Source organism: Anopheles cruzii, chromosome 2 (assembly GCF_943734635.1).
Source record: "Anopheles cruzii chromosome 2, idAnoCruzAS_RS32_06, whole genome shotgun sequence".
Lineage (NCBI taxonomy): Eukaryota > Metazoa > Arthropoda > Insecta > Diptera > Culicidae > Anopheles > Anopheles cruzii.
The window spans coordinates 23,677,805-23,702,346 of record NC_069144.1 but is presented as its reverse complement, the minus strand read 5'-3'; the positions used below and the strand labels follow the sequence as shown (position 1 = coordinate 23,702,346).

General features: G+C 49.8%; 1 protein-coding gene across 1 annotated transcript; it reads left to right on the top strand.

Annotated features, from left to right (window-relative positions):
• The first annotated feature begins 15,742 nt into the window (after positions 1-15,742).
• LOC128277662 (oxidative stress-induced growth inhibitor 1-like) lies at positions 15,743-23,831 on the top strand. The gene is made up of 5 exons (XM_053016158.1): positions 15,743-16,007; positions 18,463-18,668; positions 18,733-18,816; positions 19,940-20,697; positions 20,770-23,831. The coding sequence occupies exons 1-5, from the start codon at positions 15,938-15,940 to the stop codon at positions 21,929-21,931; spliced, it is 2,280 nt and encodes a 759-aa protein (XP_052872118.1). The 5' UTR covers positions 15,743-15,937; the 3' UTR covers positions 21,932-23,831.
• The last annotated feature ends 711 nt before the right edge of the window (positions 23,832-24,542 follow it).

The following is a 24,542-nucleotide window of genomic DNA, read 5'->3' as shown; positions in this document are numbered from 1 at the left end:
ATAATTGATTCTGTTGAATATTGGTAGCATAATGAAGCACATACTGTTAAACTAATAAACACGAGTTGCAATAGTTGTAAATATTACCAATTCGTTGAATCGCAACCTATAAGTTTAGATGACCGAAGTTTAGTTTATTCCATTTTCTATTCGCTATTTCTGGAAGCAAATATATTTACTGCATTGTTTGCAACATTCTTTTTTTATGTTCCCAAAATCAAACTAAACTTTGCACGTTGTGTGGGAACGGATGCACTGACACATTGCAGTAGTCCTGCCGTACGGTCGCGCCACGCTGTCTAGGTCTTTTCCTTGGATTTCCAAATCCACCCTCTCAAACTCTGCGCGACATGACGCACACGGTACCGCAATGATCAATCTGCAGCAGCGTCGATACGCGACGATGATGATCGTAACTTTTAGTGTCTGCTGCAGCAATGTTCTCTTCACTTTATTGCCTTGCTTGGCCGGTGTTCCGGACGAGCAGCGGATGTGAAGCAAATTGTGTGCGTTTGCCGTTGAACGAGTGATGCTATAAACTCGATTCTTCGGCTTCCAATAAAAAAAAACGTGGTGCAACGTGTGGGACTTGCGGCGGCACTCGGAGCGGATGGTGTTGTGAAAGTTTTTGTGTATCATAAAACGGGTGATTTATAGAACGCAGGCGCCCGTTAAAGCATTAAGCCGCCGCAGGTTCGACGATGGAGGCGCACGGTGCCTCACACAATATGCCGGAATCGTGCATCGGAACGTGTGTGTCATTTTACGGCACCATGTTCCGGGTGAACATTCGGAGCCCGAGCGCGGATTACGGTTGGCAGTGGAAATCGAGCGAAAGCGTTGCACACTTTATTGGAGCCTTCTTCAAACGGAACAGTAGTTTGCTTTTGGTTCGGGGGAAAGTATTTACGGCACCCATAAAGAAGAGTTTTTAGCATTTTTTAGTCTCTGTTCTGGAATGCAAAAATGGAACGCTTCGGATAAAGAAATTCCGAATATATTTTAAGGACAATGTTTTCTTTTGTTAAATGTTTGGCTTATTATCAAATATTGTTCCAAATACCTAGAAAGCTATGTGCGTCGACTTTTGTATATTTTTACAACTGTTTCACAATTTTTGACAAGTGTCCAAAGCAACAAGGAAAAACCTGCGTTGTGTAGCTATGCTTTGCTGTTTCTGAATTTTTGGGTGCGTTTCTGATCGTCGCTAATGCTTTTCGATTGCTTATCCTTGTTGAAGGACCTCTTGAAACAAAAGCTGCCCCAAATCAACCAAAGGACGGACTTTTGGACAGTAAATTTCGAATTTTCATCAATGATTAAAGTATATCGCGCGTGCGATAAGATAAACATCTCTCTTATTTACATAATTTCCACATCACTAGAAGAGCCGGCTCGGGCTGAACCAAAACTTTAGTGAACAAGGCGGCCTGCAGGGGGCTGCATGCTGTGCATTAACGCCGCCGCGTGCATCATCGCGCGAAGGTCATTACTTGTTCGTTGCAGCTGTCCGCCAGCTTGCAACTGGGAGTATCGGTGGCTGTGTTGTGGAGCATTAGCGTGCAGTAGTACCTACCTGGGGCCCCCTACGGTAATTACGGCTCGTCCAACAATAACAGAGCCAACGGCAGATGATTGTTCTTGCGACACACACGTTGCCGTCTTCAATTTTTCACCCGTTGGCGCGTTGACTAGTTGTGCGTCACGTCGTTTACGGCGCAAACTGGCAAACGCCACTCTCCGAGGGGTGCACTGTGGGATAAGCGACGGGCAAATTTGACGAACTTTTGTTTAGAACACTTCAATAGGAATTTTATGTCGTAGTGGTCTTTGCCTTAAAGACGCCTTTAATGGAGCATAGTTGTCTGATGTCTGGAAGGTACATCTTTGTTCGAAAAAATCGCAAATTTATACGATTAATTGTCTTGGTTTTTCCGACCTTCGAATCTCCAATACTCAACGTGTGCGCGAACTTGACGGCCCGTACTGCACGTCAGCAGCGTGCCCAGAATGTGGCCCGCTGCCAAAATAAGCAAACATTAAGCAGTTGCACTCATGTCTCAACTATGCCATTCCCGGCCGAGCAAACCGTTTGGCTTCCTTTCTTTTTTTCGTTTCCTCCGACTGGGACTCCCGGTGCGGTGGCGGTGCACTTTACCCATCAGGTTTTTCTTTTTTTAATTTTTCTTAGCACTCCGTGTCGTCTGCCGGTTGTGCTAATGTGAAAATGGCCCAAAATCGCACACACTCTATTCGCGGTGACACACGAATCGCTTGCATCGCGCTCGGATGGCTCGGGGGCATTGTTTATTCAAATCACGGTCAGCTGCTCAGCGCCGCCGTGCAGTTGAGGATATGCATAAATCAACGACGCCGCTGGCACTGCCGCATCCTGCCCAGTGTGGCCGCACACTGGGCGAAAAGCAAAAAAAAAGAAACAAAATGGCCCGGTCGATTAGAATGCACCTTGGCACAGTTTCGCTTAAAATCGGATGCACCAAAAACCGGCACCGCCGCCTGGGTGCATTGTTGTGATAGGTGACCCAAAAAAAAAACCGAACGCAGAAGAAGTTCAGGGCCAAACTGCAGCTTTTGACGCAAATGCGGCTTCGTATCCCGCGGCGGCCAGGCAGACCGCGGCGGCCAGGCAGCCGGCCGGGTCTGACTTTGATTAACACTAACACGCGCCGGTTCATTTGCCACCTCGTCCGGGTCGCAAAGGGGTTCTAAGTATGGTTCTAAGGCTTTGTTTCATCCTCTTTCCAAATTAAGGCTTTAGAATAGTCTTGCATTCTCTGCAGTCCTCTAATCGCATTCAACACACACCTGTTGCGGGTCGGTCGGTCGGTAATTCTTTTGCGGTTCGGGCCAATCATCCACAAATTGGGCCCCAACTCATCCTACCAGCACTCGACCCTCAGTTCTCGGGAGTGATTTGCGGCAATCAATCGATCTTTTGACCATTTCTCCGTTCCGGCGGAGAACCACGCAAACCTTTGCGCCCGCCTTGGGCCATTATTCTTCCTCCAGCGAATGTGCGTCTCCATCGGTCGGTGTGTCGTGGTGGTTTTTGGATCGTAGTTTTATGACCTTTTCTTGACCACCTAACCACCGGCCGCCCGCTCGATCGGACCCATTTTTCGACCGCCAGCCAATTAATCAAACGGTGTTTGGAGGGAAACAAGTCACGCAGCGAGCCGGGTCCGTGTGATAGCCCGAAACGCAAGAAAAAGAGACGCGTAAACGGGTGGAGGGGCCACAGAGAGGCGGTTCCACAAATGGAACGACGACCAGAACGTGTCGGTATGTCTTTTATCTTGAAATATTTCAGAAGACGACATCCTTATTTTTGGGGCAAACCAAAAATAGCCGATCCATCAGACTGGGATGTTGGAAACGGGATGTTTTCCGGTCGTGGTTATCGGTTTTGTGTTACCGGTAGTTTCGGCAGATAAAGAAGAAACCGACCTCTGCAATCGATTTAGCTATTGGGTGTGTTGCATGGGTCAATTAGTGCTTGAGCTATACTTGGAGAACTATTTCCCTGTGAGGTGTCTTTAAGTGAGTCAATTTATTCGTCTCTTTAAAATGACTTTTAACATGACTTCTTTTGAATAGACAATACAAAAAAACTCAGCTTCTGACAATACAAAAAAACTCATGGCGAGTGTGATCTCACGAGTAACCAGTACGGCCAGTACCAGAACCAGAACCCATGTGACTGAAATGTTTTTAGTGTGCCCCAGTCAGGCCTGTATGAAAGCATATCAAAATGTTTTGGTCCCTTATCCAATTTATGGAACAGCACAACGTAAACTTACCAGAATTGAGATAAGACGGACTGGACTGGTACGAAACACTTCCGGACCATCGCACTAGACCATTGTATGGTCAATTTGGTACAACAAAACATTATTTCAAAAGTTCAGCTCAACTACTCATTGTCCCATGCATGCAACCGATACCAAATTGGGGTTTTGGCAGTCAACATCTTCGACAGGACAACGTTTTTAAAAACAAACCGAGTGGTGGTAGTTGAAAAATGCTCCAGAATCCGCATATAACGAGACAGCACACTTGTACCCACTTGTTTTTAGAACGAATTAGACATCAGAGCGGAGTCGGAGAGTGAAGGCGTAGAGCGACTACAGTTGTGTTGGTTTACTTTTGGCTTCGAGAAGACATCTGGGTTTTACGTTTTGATGTGCACGACTCGATATCGATGTCCCCCAAACAACAATTCTTCATCAACCGCGAAGTCGTGGCCGGGATTTTCGGAACTTGTATCATAATTTCATCAAACGCGGGCCGCCAACTAGTTGACCACCGGTTCCGCTCGGTCATAAATCAAAACTTGGACACCCACTTGGTCCGAAGTCCGGGCCCCAAATCGATTGATGTCTGACCTGCTGCCGGACCGGAAGTGTGTTGCGTGGTTCTCGTGGATGACGACGACGACGACAACGTGGACGCGGCCGCGGTGTGTCGTCGTTCCATCAATGGCGTACGGTTCGGACCCTGGCCAGGTTGGCCTTCTGCCAGTGGCAAATGTGGCGAAAGGTGGCTTACGTCGAGCGTGTGCGGTGTCAGTCTGTACGTCAGTCGGCCGAGATTTTTGGCCAATCTACTCAATTACGCCGGGCGACTATCCAGTTGGGGGCGTAGATTTTGTGAATGAACTACCGTTACATCAATCCAACCTGCCCATTTTTAACTATTCTCTGTTCTATATTGTAGAAAACCGGCCCCTGTCCCGCGTGTGACGGAATTTTCCATTCTGCGTCTACGCGGCACCGTTACGACGTGAGAGAGCGCGCCCGGAAGCAGCAGTCGTGGACGGTGGACTCCTCCCCGACTCGACTGTTGACGCTTCGAGTATTGTCGTGAAGGTCGTCTGAACGATTCCGATGCCGAGACACACATGTTTTCGTGTAACCAATGTTTACAGCCGCCCGTCTGAATGGGCGCCATTCGAAGCTAGTCGCACGGAATTATTTCGGATAGATTGCGGCACCCATCAGGAAGCAGCTCGCTCGCTGCGTCGTTGATAACGCTGACCAGATGGGACGGCCGCCGGCGCAGAGCACAAAGTCTGAGCGGGTTTTTGGGTGCCGGAAGATGCCGGCATTCGATAACAAGACGCAAACAGTAAGCCGTTCTCGGTGCGCGCGAAGCCGCGAAGATTTTAGTCCGACCGGGAACTGGCGACGACTGGTTCTGGACCGACCTTTGTTTGCCGTATAGTGTTGTTGACTCACGGAAGAGTTCCCCTTGGCAGGGCGGCAACCATAATGGTGTGAAATGATGCTGTAAAATACGGTTTCTGGGTGACCTTTAGCCCGGCTGCTGAATACCTGCCCGGTGCTCGGTCATACACACTGCGGCCAAGGTTATTTCCGTCCAGACAGAGGTACGGACTCCACCTCCACACATGATGCGCCGGAACCGTGTATCCGGAAGGAAATGGTTTTAAAGACCGTGCGGAAAAGCTTTCACCACCAGCATTGAGTCATGCGGGGCGCACGGTATGGCAGAGATGATGTCTCACTTCACGGCCCGTCGGCCCGTTGTCCATCGTGTTGTTTATTTTAGCTGGAAGCCGCGCCCGAAAACAGTCCACAGCGAAGAGAGGATGATAAACATTGCTGACCTTTAGAGGCAACGAGGCCCCCTCCATTAGCCGCAACCTTTCGGAGCTGGCAGCGACGGGATGACCTTTCTCCGATTCCTGCAGTGTTGCTCTGAGAGTCGCCACCGGCGACGACGAGTGGCCCGGCCCGGGTGGATGGGTCAAGAACGACCGATTTTCAGGTCGTTCCAGCGTGTTACAAAATTTGCAATTGACCCATTTTTTCCTCGGGGGAAAATCTATCGTCTATTGCCTAATGCATCCCCCAATGACTATTGGTTAACGCTGCACCGGTTTCTCGAGGGTGATCCAATAAATTACCCCTAATATACGGGAGAACATTGCGAAGATCTGGCCACGTATCACTGTTCGATAACCGGAACTTCGTGCCGTATCACGACCAGCATCAGTCTTGGTCAACCTTGTCCTAGAATCGTGCTACGGAAATCGTGGTTCACGGAATCTCCATTAAGCCATAAATGTCCGCTCGCGTAAGCCGCTACCACTCAGATCAGATCACAAACCTTTATTATTACAATGTTTACTCACACAAAAAGGGTTTCAGTTTTTTAGTACCCACGATTGTGGTCACGCTAATATTCGATGTCGTTTCGATGCTCTCTCCAATAGCTGTCGACAGTTGCCGGCGACGGCCTCTACACCACAATCTCACCATTAGCATCGCGAATGATGAGTAAACCCGGGCCCTGGCCGGGTTTACCCTACTCAAATAGTTCACCGGTTTCTGCAAACGCCTACGTTCTTGCCCGGGGTACGGCTACGCTCAGCCCTCCACCAGGCTTGGGCAACGAACAAAACATGCTGATGATGCCCTTCAAGGAAAATCCGTGGGGTCTCGAGTGACGCAAAACATACGCACCATGCCTTGCCACCAACAACAGGTTCATACTTGCTCGTCGGCCGCTAAACTAGTCATTCGGTGTTGTGCCCTGGCACCGCTCCGTTGGTCGATTCTAAAACTTCTGTAGAGGAGACATAAACAAGGAAGTTACGCAAGCAAATACAGGAAATCTAACGTACTTGGGAAGCGACGCTTGGTTTGATGGTTAGTGCTAGGTGCTTCGTTCTAATTAAGTGATTATTTCGACTTTCGAGTACCGACGCGTTGGTCGTCATCTTCGAGCAACCTTTGGCGGTGGTGTAGCATCTTGCCCGGTGGTTCAGGTATTATGGTCGCCTCCATTCGCTTGCGTTTTGCGTGGTCTGCAAAACGTGTTTCATAATATTTTTAAACCCACCAACGGGGCACACACGACGCACGTTATCCATCGTGTGGACATCGTGGTACGCGGACAGACACGTCTTTTCGTCGAGGGCCACTTTCTAGCGCGGTGTCTGTGTGTGCAGTAATTCTCCCTAAAACCCCTATACGAACCAAGACAATCGTGCGGAGTCCTGTTGTTTACGGGAAACTCCGTGCGGTATCTCCCTGGTCTTTGCTCTTCTTGCATGCGTGTGCGATTGCGTGGCTAAACGTCTATTGCTAGAATAATGGGATCGCTGATTGCTGATCTGTGAGTGGTCTTTTCACCCATTTTTGCGCCGCCAAGACGGGACCAAGAAGAGCCATCGCCATTCGGGGAAAGTATTTCTGGAAATTCAACAAGTGAACGCTACGAACAGCCAGCCAGCCAGCCGGGGACGGGGTCTCGGAGTTGGTTTTGGTTTATTTTTGAACACGCTGCTGCTCCTCCAAGTTATGGTCGGAGGAAGCGACTCACCGCAGCTGCTGTCGGTGCCGTGCACGCAATAGGCGCTAGAGCATAGGCGCCAATGCAATGAGATGTTTTATCGCCGGCACTGAAGATGGCTGACATAACGCGACGGCTACGACGGGACGATTGTTTCCTTGAGTCCATGCACAGATTTATTGTCACCGCCAGGTTTAGGCCGAATGGCCTTAAGTAGTTTCCTCCAAGCGGGGGGCTTGGGGGAAACTACATAAGGCCATTCGGCCTTATGTAGCGGTGCGTTTGTTGGTTCTCGTTGTTTTACGTTTCGAGTCTATTTTCTTACGTTCATTTTTTTTTTTACCAAATGCCACTGCTCTGTGGTCCTTGGGCGATGTTTATAGTTTTAGTGCTTTCGACTTTCAAATTATTTTGGTATTTTTAGTTCTCAGTTTTAGATACCTGTTTGTTTTCTGAATTTTGGTAGCTCGCGTTTGGTTGGTGTACAGCTAGTATCGAATGCAAGTAGTGATAGTTTTAGTAGTTTTAGTGCAAGTGCAAGTAGTTTTAGTTCAGCAAGCAAACAAGGAAGTAGTAGCAGTCGGAAGCAAATGGAGAATCAAGGGGAATTATTTAGTGGGAGCATGAAAAGAGTCCTACAGGGCCGTTCATTCCATACGATCGTAACCTGCACAATTCCAAAGTACAAAACCCATAACCTTTCGACGCTGATGATAACACTTTTAAAGCAAGGTGTGTACCGACACCACAATAATTCCTTTCGCATGTAAAAAACTTATGCTTCACCTTCTTGGCCGATTTCTAGACACGAACTCGTTTCGGAGCCGAAGACCCAGGTTCACACCACTCATTAGCCTCTTGCCCTGGACATCCCAGGACTTTTACTTTTCTTTCGATTTCCCAGTACGATATCCTATATTTTTCCTATGGTTTCAGGTGTTGTCGCTGTTTTTGGACGTCCTTGATGTGGTTTGTCTTCAAGTTAATTTCAGCAACCCATCTTTCTACTGAATTAATTGAAGGCGAAGAGTCACTCCAATAATTCCAATGCTGCACGATACTTGGTTTTTTTTCATTGTAAAAAATACTGTGACACGTCGATACTAAATGGCTTGTAAACAAAGAATGGATTGACAGATTCAAATGAAACCTCATATACGTTCATATGAAGAGTTTACCAACGTAACCTCCTCGGTTATCCACCAAAGCAGTGCCTTCGGTTATGGAAGCTCAAAACCTATTAAACAGGCTGGATTGATAGGAAAAGAAGCTAAAATAATGAAGAACCCATCGCAAGAAACTCTCTCCAGAGGTCAATGCGGAGGAAGTTGAACTTGGTTCGGGAGTCGGGATGGCGTCGGAGCTGAACAAATCAGTCATGCATGTTCTCTGGGTACGCACAAAAATAGCATCATGCCCTTACCGCGTGTTCACCGCCGGCTCTGGAGATCTGGCGCTCGCCACTCCAAAACCGGTCCCGGCATTTTTCGAAAGAAAAAGAATAAGACATGAGCAAAAGCCCAACGGAAAAAACGTAGAACCGGCAGATCTTGCAGTGCACCCGCCGCTGATCGGTTCGCGGGTTCGCAACCCGTTCACCTTCACCCCGCGCAAACCGCCAAAGGTGCGCGACTTCCCTACGACCATGAGTTGCAAGTTTTCAGATCCCGCCGCAGATCGCGTCCATAGTCCACTTCGCGCGGTTCACAACGCCGTCATAACGCCACGCCAAGCCGCGTTGCGGAAGGCGCGCAAAGTTTTTTGGCCGCGCGATGACTGGACAGATTCGTGCGGGACGCCCGTCTGGGCCGCCATCGCCGCATAAACTCGTTTTGTGAACCGAAACCAACCGGCTTCCACGGAGCTCCATATTTCTTCTCCAACTTTCGGGTTTCATGGGTTGCGGTGGGTTGAATAAATTGAGTGGCGAAAGTTTTTTATCACTAGACAGGCACCGGTTTTGGGGGGACTGCTAATCTTATGTGATAGGCCGCACGCAAGTGATTTAAAGCCTTCGAGAAGAGAGCCCCTGGTGTCCTTCGCGTTTCCGATTTGCCGACCGAAGGAACCGGTTCCGTAGGTCGGCTGGGACATTCTTTAGGAGTTGTCAGAAAACGTGATTTGATGAGCACGTGGTGGCACACCACGGTCGTAGTGGTGAGACTAATCCACGATTTACATACAAATGGGACGAATTGGGCGATTGAGGAGAGCTCAACAATAGAAAGGAACCGATTGAAAGAGAACTAAAATTAGTGCAGAACGGCGTCGATGGCGCTGGAAGGTACTGTGTGACTCATTCGATTGGGTACTAGCAGTCCGAGCTCTCAGTAGGAACTTTTTGGGCTGTCATAGTTGGTGAGAAATACGAAGAGAACTTTACTGAGAAGAGCCTAGTATGTTTGAACCTTGCCGAAGTCCAGGACTAGGCCACACCGTCACCTCTACGTAGGTTGTCTTTTTTTGAGCTGATGGACCTAGATTCTTAATAAGCCCTCCAGAGGCCTCGTCTCGTCACGTGTGTGTCACGACTTTGCCAGCAAATAGCATCTTACCGAAGTACTCCAAAAGATAAGCTGATCATCGGATATGATCCTTCTCGCTCTCTCTATCTATCTTGCTAGCCTAGCAGCCCTCTAGACATCAGCGTCAAGCCTCATCTGAGTAGAGTGTAGGGTCTCCAATTAAACGAAGGCTAAAGGCTCCCGCATGATGTGCACTTGCTGCTACCGCTGGCAGGAAACGTGGAAACTAATTAACATTCCGCTACTGGGGGCAGCGTTAGCGTCAGCGCAAACGTGCATGGTGAAACAATGGCGCTGGATTATTGTGCATGATGATGGTAGATAGCTGGAGACACTGGTTGTTTTCGTCCTTGATGTCACTTATACTGTCGGTCGATAGGCGCGCTATTTACGGGGTCTATTTCCTAGTTCTGATGTAGCCCTCTTTCTCTCCGACCACCTCTTTCGTGCCCGCCCGGTTCCACACAGTTCTTAGCATCACGGCGAGAAGTCAGTTTGTGTTCATTAAAACTAGACACTCTAAAGTACCCTTGTGAGGTTGTAACAATTAGATTAGTGCGCTATGCATGATTTAGCTTAACAATTTGCATTTTTTCAGAATAAAGTGATCCACCTAGTGTTTGGATTTTAAACTACCGATTACTTGACTTTTATAACGTCAAGCTTCATACTGGAAATTTGAAAAGCTCATTTCATTTAAGCTCATTTCCCCTTCGACGCTTATGTTAATGAGCAGAATTGTCGTATTTGGGGCTCGGAAAACCCACACGTGCAAGAGATATTTGCGCCCCATTGTGGTGGACTCAGCCCCAGCTTAAATTTAGTGGCACTATGTATCCGTGGAGGAGGCAGACCTTTCGGAGAAACAATGTATCACCGCGAAGCTGAAGTTGATATAAATATTGAGCTCACCATAAACGGAATCACGTCACTCGTGTCGACGTTTGCAGCTTTTCGGGCATCCATTTTTTAGATTAAAGTCAACGATATGCATGAAACAAATGCGAAATGCGAATAAAGTGAATAAACAGCTCGCTAATCTGCCGCTAATTCAGCTACTCGCACGCTCTGCTCGCAGGACGGCTATCCGAAATGCCGGCCGATGCGGCTATGTTTAGTCTTTCTCTTCGGCCAAATAACACTCGGCAAAACTTTGCCGTAGATTTTAATTATAAATGTTGCAATTGCACACATTTGTCGGCGTCGGCTGCTCCCTGCGAGCACCGACATTTGTTTCAAAGGGCTGGCGCACTCATTCGGCGCGACAAGAGTAGTGCCGTCACCTCGCGAGTGAGATGATAGTTCTGTGCGCAAGAATTACTGCCATTCTTACGGTTATATCGATTGCTTAGGTCTCAAGGACAGCCAGCCAGACGATGTTGTTGCTTCAATATTTCCCAGTTTTTGCGGCCCCGGGTTCCCGGTGGCCGATGTGTTATGGCTGTACATACACAGCCCATCGATCACTTGGCCGATGCGACGAGCTTTCCGCCATTAGTCACGTCAGAGGCTGCGTCTGGTCACGTTCCAATCCGCTCGGTGCATGAGGCTTCGACCGGCCTCGTCGATAATGTCACTTGGATCGGGGTGTCTCGGCTGCCAAGTGGCTGGCGGTGAGGGCCATTAGGTCCACACGTCGGGCGACCTATTGTGCATTCAATTGTTCCTAATGCCAGTGGTGGTTATTTCATGAATTACCCTTTCGGTTAGAAGATTTATCGATGCCGATGCCGGTCAAGCGATCGTTGTGTGCTTGATGGCGTCGATGGAAATTAGGCTGCGGTTTTTCGAATTGATTTCAAGGACACGTGGGGTGTGCGGCGGGTCGATTGTGATGGTGGGTGCCAAGAATTAAAACGATGCCGTGCGGTTTTGGGACGTATGAGCAGCGTGTTCTCCGCAGCACCAACCGCAACAGCTGATTGCAGTTCGTGGCCGCATTCGAGTTCAACGTTCAAGCGGGCGATACTTCTTCGTTGCATCACCACTCTCGAGGCCGAGATAGGCCGCGATGATGACTCTTGTTCTGATTTTGTTACAGAATTTCCTTTCGGAGTCTGATAATAGGCGTCGTAAATTCCCAGGTTTTACCAACCCCCGGTAAGACTTGTCAGAATTTACATCATTTTCTTCGACCAGTCATCAACCAGGGGAATGGCGCATTATTTATGATTGTTCACGCTGTGCCCACGCTCTGAGTGGCTGACAGTTGTGGTTTCGCCTACCGCTGTTGATAGTGTACGGGGACAGGGAATAATAATGGCATTATGTCATTAGCCAACTATCGGATCGTTTCGTAATTCGGCCGGTAGTCGGTCGGTGACAGATAATATCTGACTAGGTGGGTCGGTATCGTATGGATAACACGCTTGATTGCACGGGCAGTGTAGCACGGAAGTAGCTAATGACGATGCGTGCAAGTTGAACTGATTGTACCAGATTCTCGGTCTGTGAATTATGCCTTAAGGCGATTGAAAATAATTCAATCGAATGTGTATGGTTTTGGAACGCGCCTCAATGTCACCGCGCAAAACTCCCAAACAGTATGTTGCACAACAATTCGGTTTCCCCTTATCAAGCTCCGCAGTGCTGCCTGGGTTGCCAACTAACGAGCGACAGACTCTGGATCGGGAGTTCCGAGTGCGCGCTTATCAATGCGCCCAAATTGTCTGCTGCCGCCGGTCGGCTAAGCCTTGTCAAACCAACCTGATAACAATAATTCGTTCGAGCCAAACCATACCGGAGCATAACTTTCACCTTACTCCGAAAAAGAAAAACCGCAAAAAATTGGTTAGCATTCGCACATTTTGCAAGCGGCCCCCCCACGGGCGGTCCAGAGTGATAGCCGCAATCTGCTATTGGCAACAACAGTGTCAGTCAGTCAGTGTTTCGGGAAAGAGTTTTGATTTTTTTTTCTGTAGGAGTGGTTGGTTTTGGAGGCTGACTTGAGCCTGATGTCCGGTTCGGGGCGACCTCGACCTGGCCAGATTGCGCCTTGCTGTTATCATGTGCGCCGGGGACTCCTGGATTCGTTGGGGTCCGCGTAGGAATCGAATCAGAAGTCGACATGGTCGAAATAGGAATCACAAGAATGCTGACCTGGGCTGGGCCTTAAGCGGGTATTTAGTTTCAATTCGTTTTTTTCTGGTTTTTGTACACTAATTACGGCACGGATTTAAAAGGAACTCTTACCACCATCTGATAGGTGGCCAAAGTACCTCGTCTACACCATGGATGCATCCCAGATTTCTACACATTTTCGCGGATTTCTTTTTCAATTGTAATAGAAGAAGGGTCTCTGTTTTCGTAGTCACGTCATCATCATCATCATCGAAATTTGTTGCTTCTCGCATTGGTCTACTTAATGTCGCTTGCTCCGCCTTAGCACAACCATTATCAATACCTGGAAAGAATGCAAACAATAAATAAAACATACTGAAATTGTTATGACATCATCGTAAAATTGTTGACGATGTCTGTGGATTGAACCTTTTTATAAACACAAACATAAGTCCGGGCAGTACAACGTCTGTCGCGACTGCTGTTAAACCAAAAAAATATTATTCACGAATGATTTATGTGGTTGTTATTGAATCCTTAAAATTAGTCCATTGTATAATAGTGAAAAAACCAAAAAATATATGATAGGGTCTCCTCTGACAGTAACGCTATGACTTATTGATCCTGCTATGTCCTAATTGTTTAAGAGCTTATCGTGTGGCAGATACCTTCGTGTGTGGTGACCATAGGCCACGGGTCCAATAGGTTACCTATCACAAAGGAGCAACATCCCTGTCGTCTCCATCGCATTTTACTCTAGTCTGGTCTGGTCTGGTGACAACGAAACTGCATAGCCATCACTGATTCCTGGTGCATCGGCGAACCAAATGCACATTACCTCCCCACGAAGAGCTTCTGAATAGTCCAAAAGGTCTGGCCACTGAGTGCGCGGATAGCAACGCTGGCTGGGACGATCTAGCCGTCCGCTGCATTAAATAGAGAGGTGCCAATACGGAACACAGCGCGCGGTGCCAATGAACTGGTCGCGTCCTGTAGATAAAAATGTTTAGGTTTCACTAATTACCCCAAAAGCGTTGTGTCAATTTGTTAACCATAGCCTGATCGTGCCGTGCAAATGAAAACAAACACTTTCGGCGATGAAATGCTCCTGTTCGTTGACTGGAGCGAGCTCACGTCACCTAATTGGCTTGAAGTCTTTGAAATATTATGGAGCCTCTTTTGCGCTCTCGCTCTCTCTGGCGCTATGGGTCGACTGCCTGGTAATAGGATTAGAGGTCTTCGTATAAACAAACACTTCGTTTCGTCGTATAAGAAACGTCCGTGAAACAGTTTAAGGAAATGTTGTTTTATAAATTATTATTATACTGGCCACTGCCTGCCCGCGTAATTATATAACAATTAGTAGCAAAGGCTTATCTCCTACTGAGTCACCACTCCCTTCTAAATGGCCAGCCAATTTCAAGTTTCGCATCTTCATCATCCCCACAACTAATTATTCTTCGCATGTTTCCCTCTTTTTCTCCTCCATAGAACGTGGGCCCACAAGAGTGAGCGGAGGGCGACCTCAAACATTAGCCCGACACCGGGGGGGGCTGGTATCCCATCGTGACGTCATTTGGCCGAAAACGGTGGACCCCGGACTCACCTGCAAGTGGCTGCTGGTGGCTGGTGGACATCAATTTCCGACAAACCTCCCTGCTGCTGGGGTGGTGCATTGCGAGCGAAAATCCAACCCGAAAACTAGGACGCGCACTCCGTACGTCATCGAACGTCTCTCCGGGGCCGTAGAGAAGTCGCCAGACAGAGAGAGCCACAACCGAGTTTGCACTCTATTGTACAGAGTGGAAGGACGTGAAGGGTTGTGTACCTGGTGCTGGGAGCACCTACCGGCGATCGTAATTAGAGAGAAGAAAAACTCTGCCTCGGTGATCGCTGGGCCAAAGTACACCCCGTAGTAGCTGGTGCTGGTACCTCAGTACCTCACGAAGTGTCATGCTTTGGGCCGGCGAACACGCGCTGACACGACGAGTTGACTCTCTATCGCCGGGCCCTCTCCGCGCCGGGCGAGCATTCCACCGCGAGGTGCTGCGTAACAGAGTACGCGATCCTAACCACGACTCTCCGCGCCAGTAGAGAAAGAGAGCGCAAGATTGTAGGTCTGCTTTGTGAGCGACAGAGAGACACTGAGAGTGAGAAAGTGTAAAAAAACTAAACAACCTAAGGGGGGCGCGAGGGGTCTAGCCACGAATCGTGAATCCACCGAAAGGGGTTTTCCCGAAGTGTGAACTCCCAGAGAGAACTCGGACGCGCTCGTTTCAATACACACAAACACACCGCTCGCGAGAGTGTGTGCGAGCGAGTGGCCACGGGCGAGGAAGGCACGAGACCGCGAATAAATTTACCGACCGGAGCGCGACCCAACATCAGTTTGAACCCGATCGCGAACGAGTCAAGACCCAAGACACACGGACTTGCTTTGAAACCATCTAAGAGTTTGTGCCCGCCGACGTAAAGATTGATCGCTAACCTCAGCCAGAAGTCGCATGTCCAGTCGCCCTAGCCGGCTTCACTTCGTTTCTCCGAGTATCCGAGCACCAAGTCTCGCCAAGTCTCGCGTCTATTGATTCGCGCGCCTTTCCATCGCTACAGGAGCGATTCAGTGTGTCAGACCTCTCCAACCCAGAGAGTGTGGCCCCAAAAGAAAAGTGGCGGTAAAGGTCCGCTAAAGCCCCTAGCTCTCGGCTGCGAAACTAGAGTGCAATTAGAGTACAGTGAACACAGGAGTCCGCCCCTGAGAAAGGTTCCAGTTGTGTCCGGTGGCCAGGTGTCTCTAATCAATTTGGTGAAGCATTTCGCACACACATTGCTGGTGGTGAATGCGTGCCAGCGTTGTTTACGGTACGGGGTACAACAATACATCGACTGGCCCACCCCCCCAGGTGGTCAGCCGCGAGCGGAGGTACACACGAGACAAGCGTGGTAGCGGTATCGTTAAACGGAGCGGAACACCGCCGGTAGGTCGCGTTTGATCGAGGATACGGACCGACAAAATGAAGGATATCAGCAGCGGCAAGGCAAATCTGCACAAGGACACCCTCTACAAGGATGTGGTTGTGATAGGTAAGTTGGACCACCGGTTGGTGTTTGGGTGAAGAATTGAGATTGCAGTTCTTGTGAAATCGACCCCAAGACCAAGAGACCAGCTGAGAGCTATTTGCCTAGTGACTTGCGTGACTTCGCCCTTCTGTGTTTGAAGTGTTTGATCTGCCCACTAATCTGGACCAACAGAGGGTGACATTAAGTTTCTGTTTTCGCAGCTCCGATAAGCACCCCCTCCGTGTCCGATAAGGAGAATTGGCGCAGTTATAAATCATCGTCGTCCACCCTACTTGAACTATTTTATGTAGGTGCCCCCCTACAGTGCTACAATGTGCACATCTCGGTAATCGATTGTTGGATCGCACAAGATCGCTGATGTTGCCGGTAGCGAACGAGGTACCGACCAAGACAGTTCGATCGATCTTCTGCGATTACGAATTGCAAATGATTGAGGACACAAACAGCCGGGGTTGTTTTTCGTGGACTTGTCGGGATGTAGTGTTCACAATCGCTTACCCTGTTCTCGTAGTGCGAATTGTAATTTATTCTCCAACCGACCAACCTTCTTATCGCCATTTTCACGCGCCCCGTTGCAATAGTTTGTAAATCACCAGCTACACGGGGCCCACAGAGTAGGAATTTCTGTGGGAAGTCTACGGGCCTTTAGCCGTGGATGACGATGCCGGATTCCGAGCGATAGTATTTTTGTAACCATCCTCACGTGTGTTGCCATTCTAAACGGGTTCCGCCCGAACGGCTTTGAAGTCCGCCAGTGCGCCGCGCGTCGGGCGAAACCACTGTTTACACTGTCAATCCTTCCAAGCACATGTAACTTACTGCTGTTGGGTGCGAACTTTGATAACCGCGCCAACCGGACCGGTTGAATGTCCGGTTAGGAAGCGGCAGACGATCGCGGAACACACCGCGCTCTGGCCACTGTAACCATGTGACCATGCGAACATTCAGAGGCATTTTAATTGATGTCGAAGCAGCAGCACCCCCAGAGGTGTGCTGCCATCTGCTGTCAGTCGCAGACGTGAATCAGATCAATTGTCCTCATTGTGCTATTAAAAGACCTGATCGATCACGATCACCGGCTCTCGACGCGGCACTAGTGGCAGTGTCAGAGTTGATAAGACAGATTGGCGGAAACTTTGGCTTTCTGCAAATAATCTGCTTCCTGGTAGATAGAGAGTGGTCCTGAACTGATTAGATCATCAATCAGAACCCTACCGCGACCACCTACGGGACTTGTTATTGCAACTCATCCTCCGCCAAGAGCCCGTCGCCCTTCGATCCTCATGGTCGTGGCCACGATCAATCATTGCCCAGATATTACCCAGAAGCACCAACTGGACCTGGTGCCCCAAATGTTAGGCTAGTAGTTTTGCGTGCTCGTGGACGATATTTCTGTGCCCTTGAATCACGACGACGCTACGTGAGCAGATGGTCAATATTTACGGAACGCTTTATCGTCTCGTGTCCACCCGCCAACTCCTGGGTCCGGGATCTTATCGTCCCGCCCCTCCCACAAAGATCATATGATCGAAGATAGCGTAGCTTGTGACCCGCTTCACCCAAGATCTGGATCGCGAACCCAGAAATCTTCCCCGTATCGCGCGGTGTCGCGTGTGTCCGTAAACGTGCGCCCGCCAATAAATGCGTCCGCATTGTTGGCTGGGCTGTCTTATCGCCGTGTCGTGTGACTAAGTGGCCCGGCAATACTTCCCAGTGCGCTGCGTCAGCTGTGTTGACGGGGGGCTCGTTGTGTGACGTGTGCGCACGCTCCGGCCGGCGCATACCAAGTCAATGACGGACGCGAACGAGCGCACATCAGCCGGCCACTGATAAGCTCTGACCAGTAGCCAGATAAGCAGCCAATCATCGGTTAGATTCTTCGAATAGACGACCACCAGGAGGGGAGGCTACGTGAAGACCAAACCCCTTCTCGATGGATGTCCGCGGTCTGCGCGATAAGATTGGTCGCCTTTTGCCCACTTTCTTCGCCACACAATGATTGAGCATAAAAATGGAAGAAACACTTCCAGTCCATTGCATAAGCGCATCCTCCGTAATCACTTGGCGCGGGGGGTGACATCGTTGGCCAGAACATTCTGGACGAACGGACTGACCGCTTCACGGCTGCCTTGACAGTGATCTTCGCCTGTGTGGACCGAACTGGACCTCGGTTCCCCACGTATTCCGAGACCCAGTGTCCCATTGTCCCTCAGCCTAAGCCTCGGCGCCCTGCTGTATAGTAATTAATATTAATCACCAGCACCAATTCTCGGCGCGCTCGCGCAGTGCGACGGCTGACTCTTAACCTCCTCTGGCCAAGTTGATTGTAATTTCCCAAGTTTTGTGTCGCGTCACGTTCACGGTGGTTGCCAATGGTGGTCACCACCCAGCCTTCAATTCGCGCCGCAAATGAACTGTCATCACATTAACACTCCGCTTCTTGCTCCTCGTTTTGCAGGCAATGGACCGAGCGGCATATCGCTGTCGTACATGCTGGCGGGCCACTGGCCGTACTGGGTACCGGAGCGGGCCCAGAAGCACCCGGACGAGCTGCTGCGGGCCCGGCTCGGGTACTACGACGCCCAGAAGAGCCTGATCGAGCACGACCTGTTCAGCTTGGCCGACGGGCTCGAAGGACGAAGCACCAATCCCGTTTCGTTGCTGGTAAGACTCCACTCCGGGCTCGGGGGTTCTCATCTCGTCTAACATCTCGGTTTCCGTCTTGCAGCTCGACAGCCTCCAACACCCGTGCGCCGATCTGGGAATGGATCTTCCGTCGATGGTCGAGTACCGGTATCATCCAGAGAAACAGGTACAACAGGGGGCGTGCACTGATGTCATCCAGCCCTATCGCGGTGGCTTAATGCTTATCCGCGCGCGACTTACCACAAATCACGTAGACACCCGCACATGACTATCTATCTCTCGCAGTTGTCTTGCCGTTTTGGACAACCCATAATTCACGCCCTTATCTTATCCACCTGACTCTGACGTCGTCGATAGCGTTCGGATAGTCATTCGGATAAATATTTGCCGCCATGCGCCGTTCTTTATCGCCGGTGACCGGTGGATGGCGAGGTGTAATTGAAATTGGAACTATTTTCACTGCTCTCAACCCACCCACTCGAAGCCAATGAAATGGAAAACGGCGTGGGATTTTCCCGGCATCGCTCCACCATTAATGGGGCTCCCCAAATATTTACCGGCGAGCGGCGCCTGTTTATTCGGGTAGGGTAGCGTCCCACACGCTACGTAGAACACGTCATAGATGGAGGTGGTTGTCGTTAAACAACCACCGTTCTTAACCTGATACTTTCCCTATCTCTTTGGATTGTGACGAATGCTGTTCGGTGTTTCTTACACGTGAATCACAGCCATTTTTTCACAACTTGAATACGTACTTCATTAGCTTGAAGATACGTGGACAACCGACCCTGGTCGACGTGTGTCCTGCGCGTGCTTCGCATGTGCGTATCATGTAACATAACCTCAATAATTAATTCGGCGACAGTTTTGCTGAGAACAGTCAATCGAAGCGGAACGGAAACTGTTAACACTTTCCGGGAAGCTTCGGTGGTCGTGTGACACGATGTGTGACAGGCTTTTGGCACCCAATAGCCGTTCTTGTCCACCCTTCCGACGAAAGCCTTTAAACCTTGGGCACTACGAACCAAAGTGTCTCGGTCTCATGTTTTTTCGCGCGCTTGCAACAACAACAATGCGGTGCCCGATGCGGTGTGTCAGCACTACTGATCGGATTCTCCGGAGTCTCGGTCCAACACTTGCAAACTCAGCACACCATTTGTTTACACCTCCGAACGCGATCATTTGTTTATAGCGAACCTAACTTTGTGCCCAGCGGACCACGACCGAACGACTCGATCCGCCACTAGGGCTGCGCATTACTAACCGATTCCGAAAATTTCCGCTTCCAGATAGATCATCTCGTTCTGGGCCGGGGTCCACCGGGCGGTTCCTGGCATCGGATGGACCCGAACCTCCGTACCCTGTCGCTGGCCGCCTGGATGTCGCTGCCTGGGCTTCCGTTCGCCGACTGGGAATCGCGTCATCCTGCCGGCTTGACGGAGGACCCGAACACTCGACTGGCCCCGCTGACTCGGGCCCGTGACGCTGCCGATTATGAGATGGATCGACGGCGGAAGCTCCACTCGCCGGGCGGCGCACCTCTTTCGGCGGAAGTCCACGGTTGTGCACGGTGTGCCGGTGAGCAGGCGAAGCACAGACGGCAGGCGGCGAATGTTACCGCCGTCGGACAGCAGAAAGTGACCTTAGCAAAGTGTAGCAAGTGTCGCAATGCCGACAGCAACAACAACAACGACAGTAGCCGTTACGAACGCAAAGAACGGCAGCTAAACGGCGGTGAACCGACCGACGGACCCGTGGACGCCAACGTGGTGGCCGTGCTCGACGAGCGGAGCGGCAAGGTGAACGTTAAGCTGCTGTGTCCACCGCGCCGAAACCTGTCGCTGAAGCGCCAGGTGTCGAAGGAGGTCGAAACGCGGGCCCTGATATCGCGCGTCGCCCAGTACTACGAGGGTTACGTGAGCGAGATGGGCCTCGACAAGTACTTCATGAACTCGACCATCGTAACGACGGTGGTACCGCTGGACGCTTCGACCGCGGGAGCGCCTGTTCCGGCTCGGCTTCGGCAGGGCCGCTGGATCGTCGCCGGGTAAGCGATAATTCAACGGCAATCGATGGGAACGCATTACTAATAAGAACATTCGTTCGATTCCCTTTGCAGATTCGACGTAACGACCAATCGACGGTTCCAGGTAGTGTGCCGAAATCTGGTCCTAGCGAACGGTGCCTCCGATCTGGCCAACCGGTTGGGTGTGAAGGGCGAAGGGCTGCAGATGCCGTGGGTTAAGTACGAACTGCCGCATCTGGAACACGCGCTGGAGCGCTACGATGAGCCGGCCCGGACCCAGCTGAAGCCGGTGTTGATCGTTGGTGCCGGGCTGAGTGCTGCCGATGCCGTCACCATCTGCCGATCGTCCGGCATACCGGTTGTGCACGTGTACCGGAATCGAACGGCCGGCCTGGACAAGATGCTGCCCGGCAACGTGTACCCCGAGTACCACGAGGTACACAAGATGATGAAGGATTCCAACCGGAAGCACGAACTCTACACCCCACTGCCGGAGCACACGATTGTCGACCTTTCCGTTGGTGGTGGCGAAACACATCGCGTCACTGTCCAGCACCTCAAGACGGGCGAGCGACGCGAGATCGAGGTGTCGTACTGTGCGATACTGATTGGTTCGCGGCCCGATCTGCGCTTCATTTCTTGCCTCGTCGATGGCAGCACGGCCACGGGAGTGCCAGCCGCGACGTCGATGGTAATCGCGGCTTCCGACTCGGACGTGGAAGAGGAAACGGACCGAGGATTTGTTCGCCGGGCGCCACCGACTCAACCGCTCACGATGTGGACGTTCACGGAGCAGCTGCTTTTTTCGCGTCTCGGCCGCAAGCTGTTTTGGTTCAAAAACATGTGCGCCAAGTGCAAACACATCAATCTGACCGATAAGACGCGCCACAAGCAGCAGCTGCAGCAGTACCACCATCAACACCAACCTCAGCACGGTCTGCTGGCCGCTCTCGGTGGCTACTGTCAGCACGATGAGGCCGACACGGCACCGTTCGGCACGAATCCAGGGGCCCTGCAGCAGCGGCAACAGCTGAGCGCCGCATCGGGTATCGGGCTGGGCGAGGATCGTACGAAGCCGATCGACTGCAAGAACAACCCGATCGATGTGGATAAGTACACAAATGCGGTGCTCCGGTCCCCGCACGCCGGCCTGTACGCGATGGGGCCACTCGTGGGGGACAACTTTGTGCGGTTCATTCCGGGCGGTGCCCTCAGTATTACTGCCGCGCTGCACAAGCGGACGGAGAATGATTGACTCGACCACGGTCCTCCCGGCCGCCGGGTTGGTGCCTTCTTGGGGCGTGTTGTTCAGGTTTGAGTTTGCTTCACTCCGAACCTTCCGAGGATGTTCCGCCGGGTGCGCGAAGCCGTGCACACCAGAGGTCTAGATGACCGGTGCGCCAGCCTGGGGATTAGTTGTTTCGCAGACGGAACATAACGCCTGCGTTCCGTTGACTGACGAAACGGAAACTCTGCACATTTGACGAAGGAGCCATCAACGCAAATCGACCAACGTGGAAGTCAATTACCCATTAGAGAGGCGGATGCGTATTTTCAACGACAGGCCAATTGATCTGGATTTTGAACTATGTGTTTCTTAAAGGTTCCCCCTTCTTTGTCAGAACCTGAAGAAGATTGTTTAGTTGTGTTGTCACACGCTTTTCGTTATAAGGATTTATGGTAGAAGGGACTCATCACACACTACTGGTCAGCCGAACATTTCACACGAATACCGATCCTACAAACATTCCCAATAATTCGCACGCCATTGCCCTACCAAATACTCGTCTTCACTTAACTTAATAATCGCCGATGATTTAACGAACACGCCACCTTTAGCGCTACTGCTCAAAGAGTCCCCCTGATACGAATCATTAATGTCGGTCTGTGATTTGATTTTGGTTTTTTATCCTATACTCTTAAGAGGCTGCTTTAAGTAATTTATTTTTCATTTATTAATCGTATGGATTTTGCTGGTTCTGAAATAACATTTCCTAGCCTCTCTTTGCTAGTAGTAGAGCGTGGCCGGTCATTAGCCACAGGAACACCACACAAAATCCTGTATTGCCCTCGTATTGTAGCACGAAACACTGCGCATACCGTTCGTAACAATGGAGGCCGCCATCTATCACTAGAAGAGTGATTATCTTGAAGAGTTTGAAATGAAGCGATTCCAATAGGGCAGCTTAAAAGGAAGCGGCTAGTTTGCCGTCCCAAACCCATGTTTGTTAACACTTTACCTTCGTTCCCGTTTTTCTTAATACCAACCAAGTTCAAACAATAGAGTTCGTTTACGACCGATAGCCGCAATAAGGTCAATCAACATGAATATCTTGAATTTCGCTCCGGAGCAATCTGGTGGTACTGCGTACTACCGTCCCTAAGCCTTTAACACTATGACGGCATTCTAAAGAACACGAAACATAACCTAATGATAATTGGAGTGCAGTGTTGCGTTGAGAAACAGCGGCAGAAGTGTTACGAAACCTAGCCGACAGATGAAAAATGAGACAACAACCTAGAGACTGATCTTTGTATGTTTTAAACCTAGCCTAGGATTAATAGGAGTTACATGTGCGCCCGTAACATCATCACCCGAGAAGGGAATTTGCTAGCTTTGCTAGCTCTTTACTTAAACTTTTGGATTCCCCTTCTCGTAACTTACAGAGCCCGCAACATGGCGGCTCTTTACAAGATGTCTGTATTGTAGAGTAGAGTTGCAAATGTTCTTGTAAGAAGGTTGCTCGCCGTTTGCAGTCAACACATAGGGTATTTGTTGAGAGTTTCGAACAAACGCGTTGGAGTTAAACGTAGAACTAGAAAACAATGAAGACTCAGAGAAAACAGTGAAGAGTCGCTACGAAAAGCAGCAGCAGCGGCAACTACATCAACAACAAGCATCATCAATGTTACTACTTTGCATTGTTCCGTCTACTTTGTACATAGAAGTGTTACGTAAGTTGACGTGCGTGTGGTTCACAGGTTTCAGTGAGACTCTCTGGACGGAGATCCTCTCTTTTGATCGTGCTGGTGCGACTGTCACTGGAACCATTTTGGGCAGTCAAGCGAATCTAATCAAATGTAAATCAAAATGTGTAGTTATGGAACACTGTTACGTTTTACTCTTCTTTTATGGAAACGTTGAAAATATAATACACAAACAAGCACACAGCACCGTGTTTCGTCATGGGTTCGGTTTCGAAAGAAGTCCAAAAGCAACGAAGCAAATAAGTAGAGTCTACTGTTAATTCCAGTACTTACTCACGATGCGCCCGTTACACAAATTTGAATTCAAAACTCATTATTTGTCTCACATCCAGAGGGCGCTTCGTTCGGAAATGCAAATTGTTTACATGAATGTGCGTTATTGAAATAACGCAACCGCGTTACGTTACTAAAAAAATCAGTATAAACAGTTTGAGTGAGTTTGAATTTCAAAAAGAGTGAAGAAGAGAGCGTCAGTCCAGCCCCTTCTTCTTCTTCTTCTTCAAAACAATTTGGACAATGCATAGATTTGGTAGTTACTGCGTTCACCGGGAGTGCAAGTTTTGGCATTACTCTACTCCTCTAACTAAAATAGGTTTGAATGCGTATTTAAAAAGAAACGGACAGGTGGTCCGTTTTGTATTTTTATGGTTAGAGGAAACTCTTTTGATGTTTCGAAATTAACCGGCGCCATTAAACCAACATCAACAAGTTCATCCAGCTATAGCTAGGAGTGAGCTTCATAAGGCGCATACGAGTCCCACAACAACAGCATGAAGGAACTTACGGTGTCATCAGTCGTAATTAAGCCAGTTACGTAACGCCATACTCGGGTGCCATGCGTAGTGGGATGATAACTAGATGGACCAATAACGGTCAGT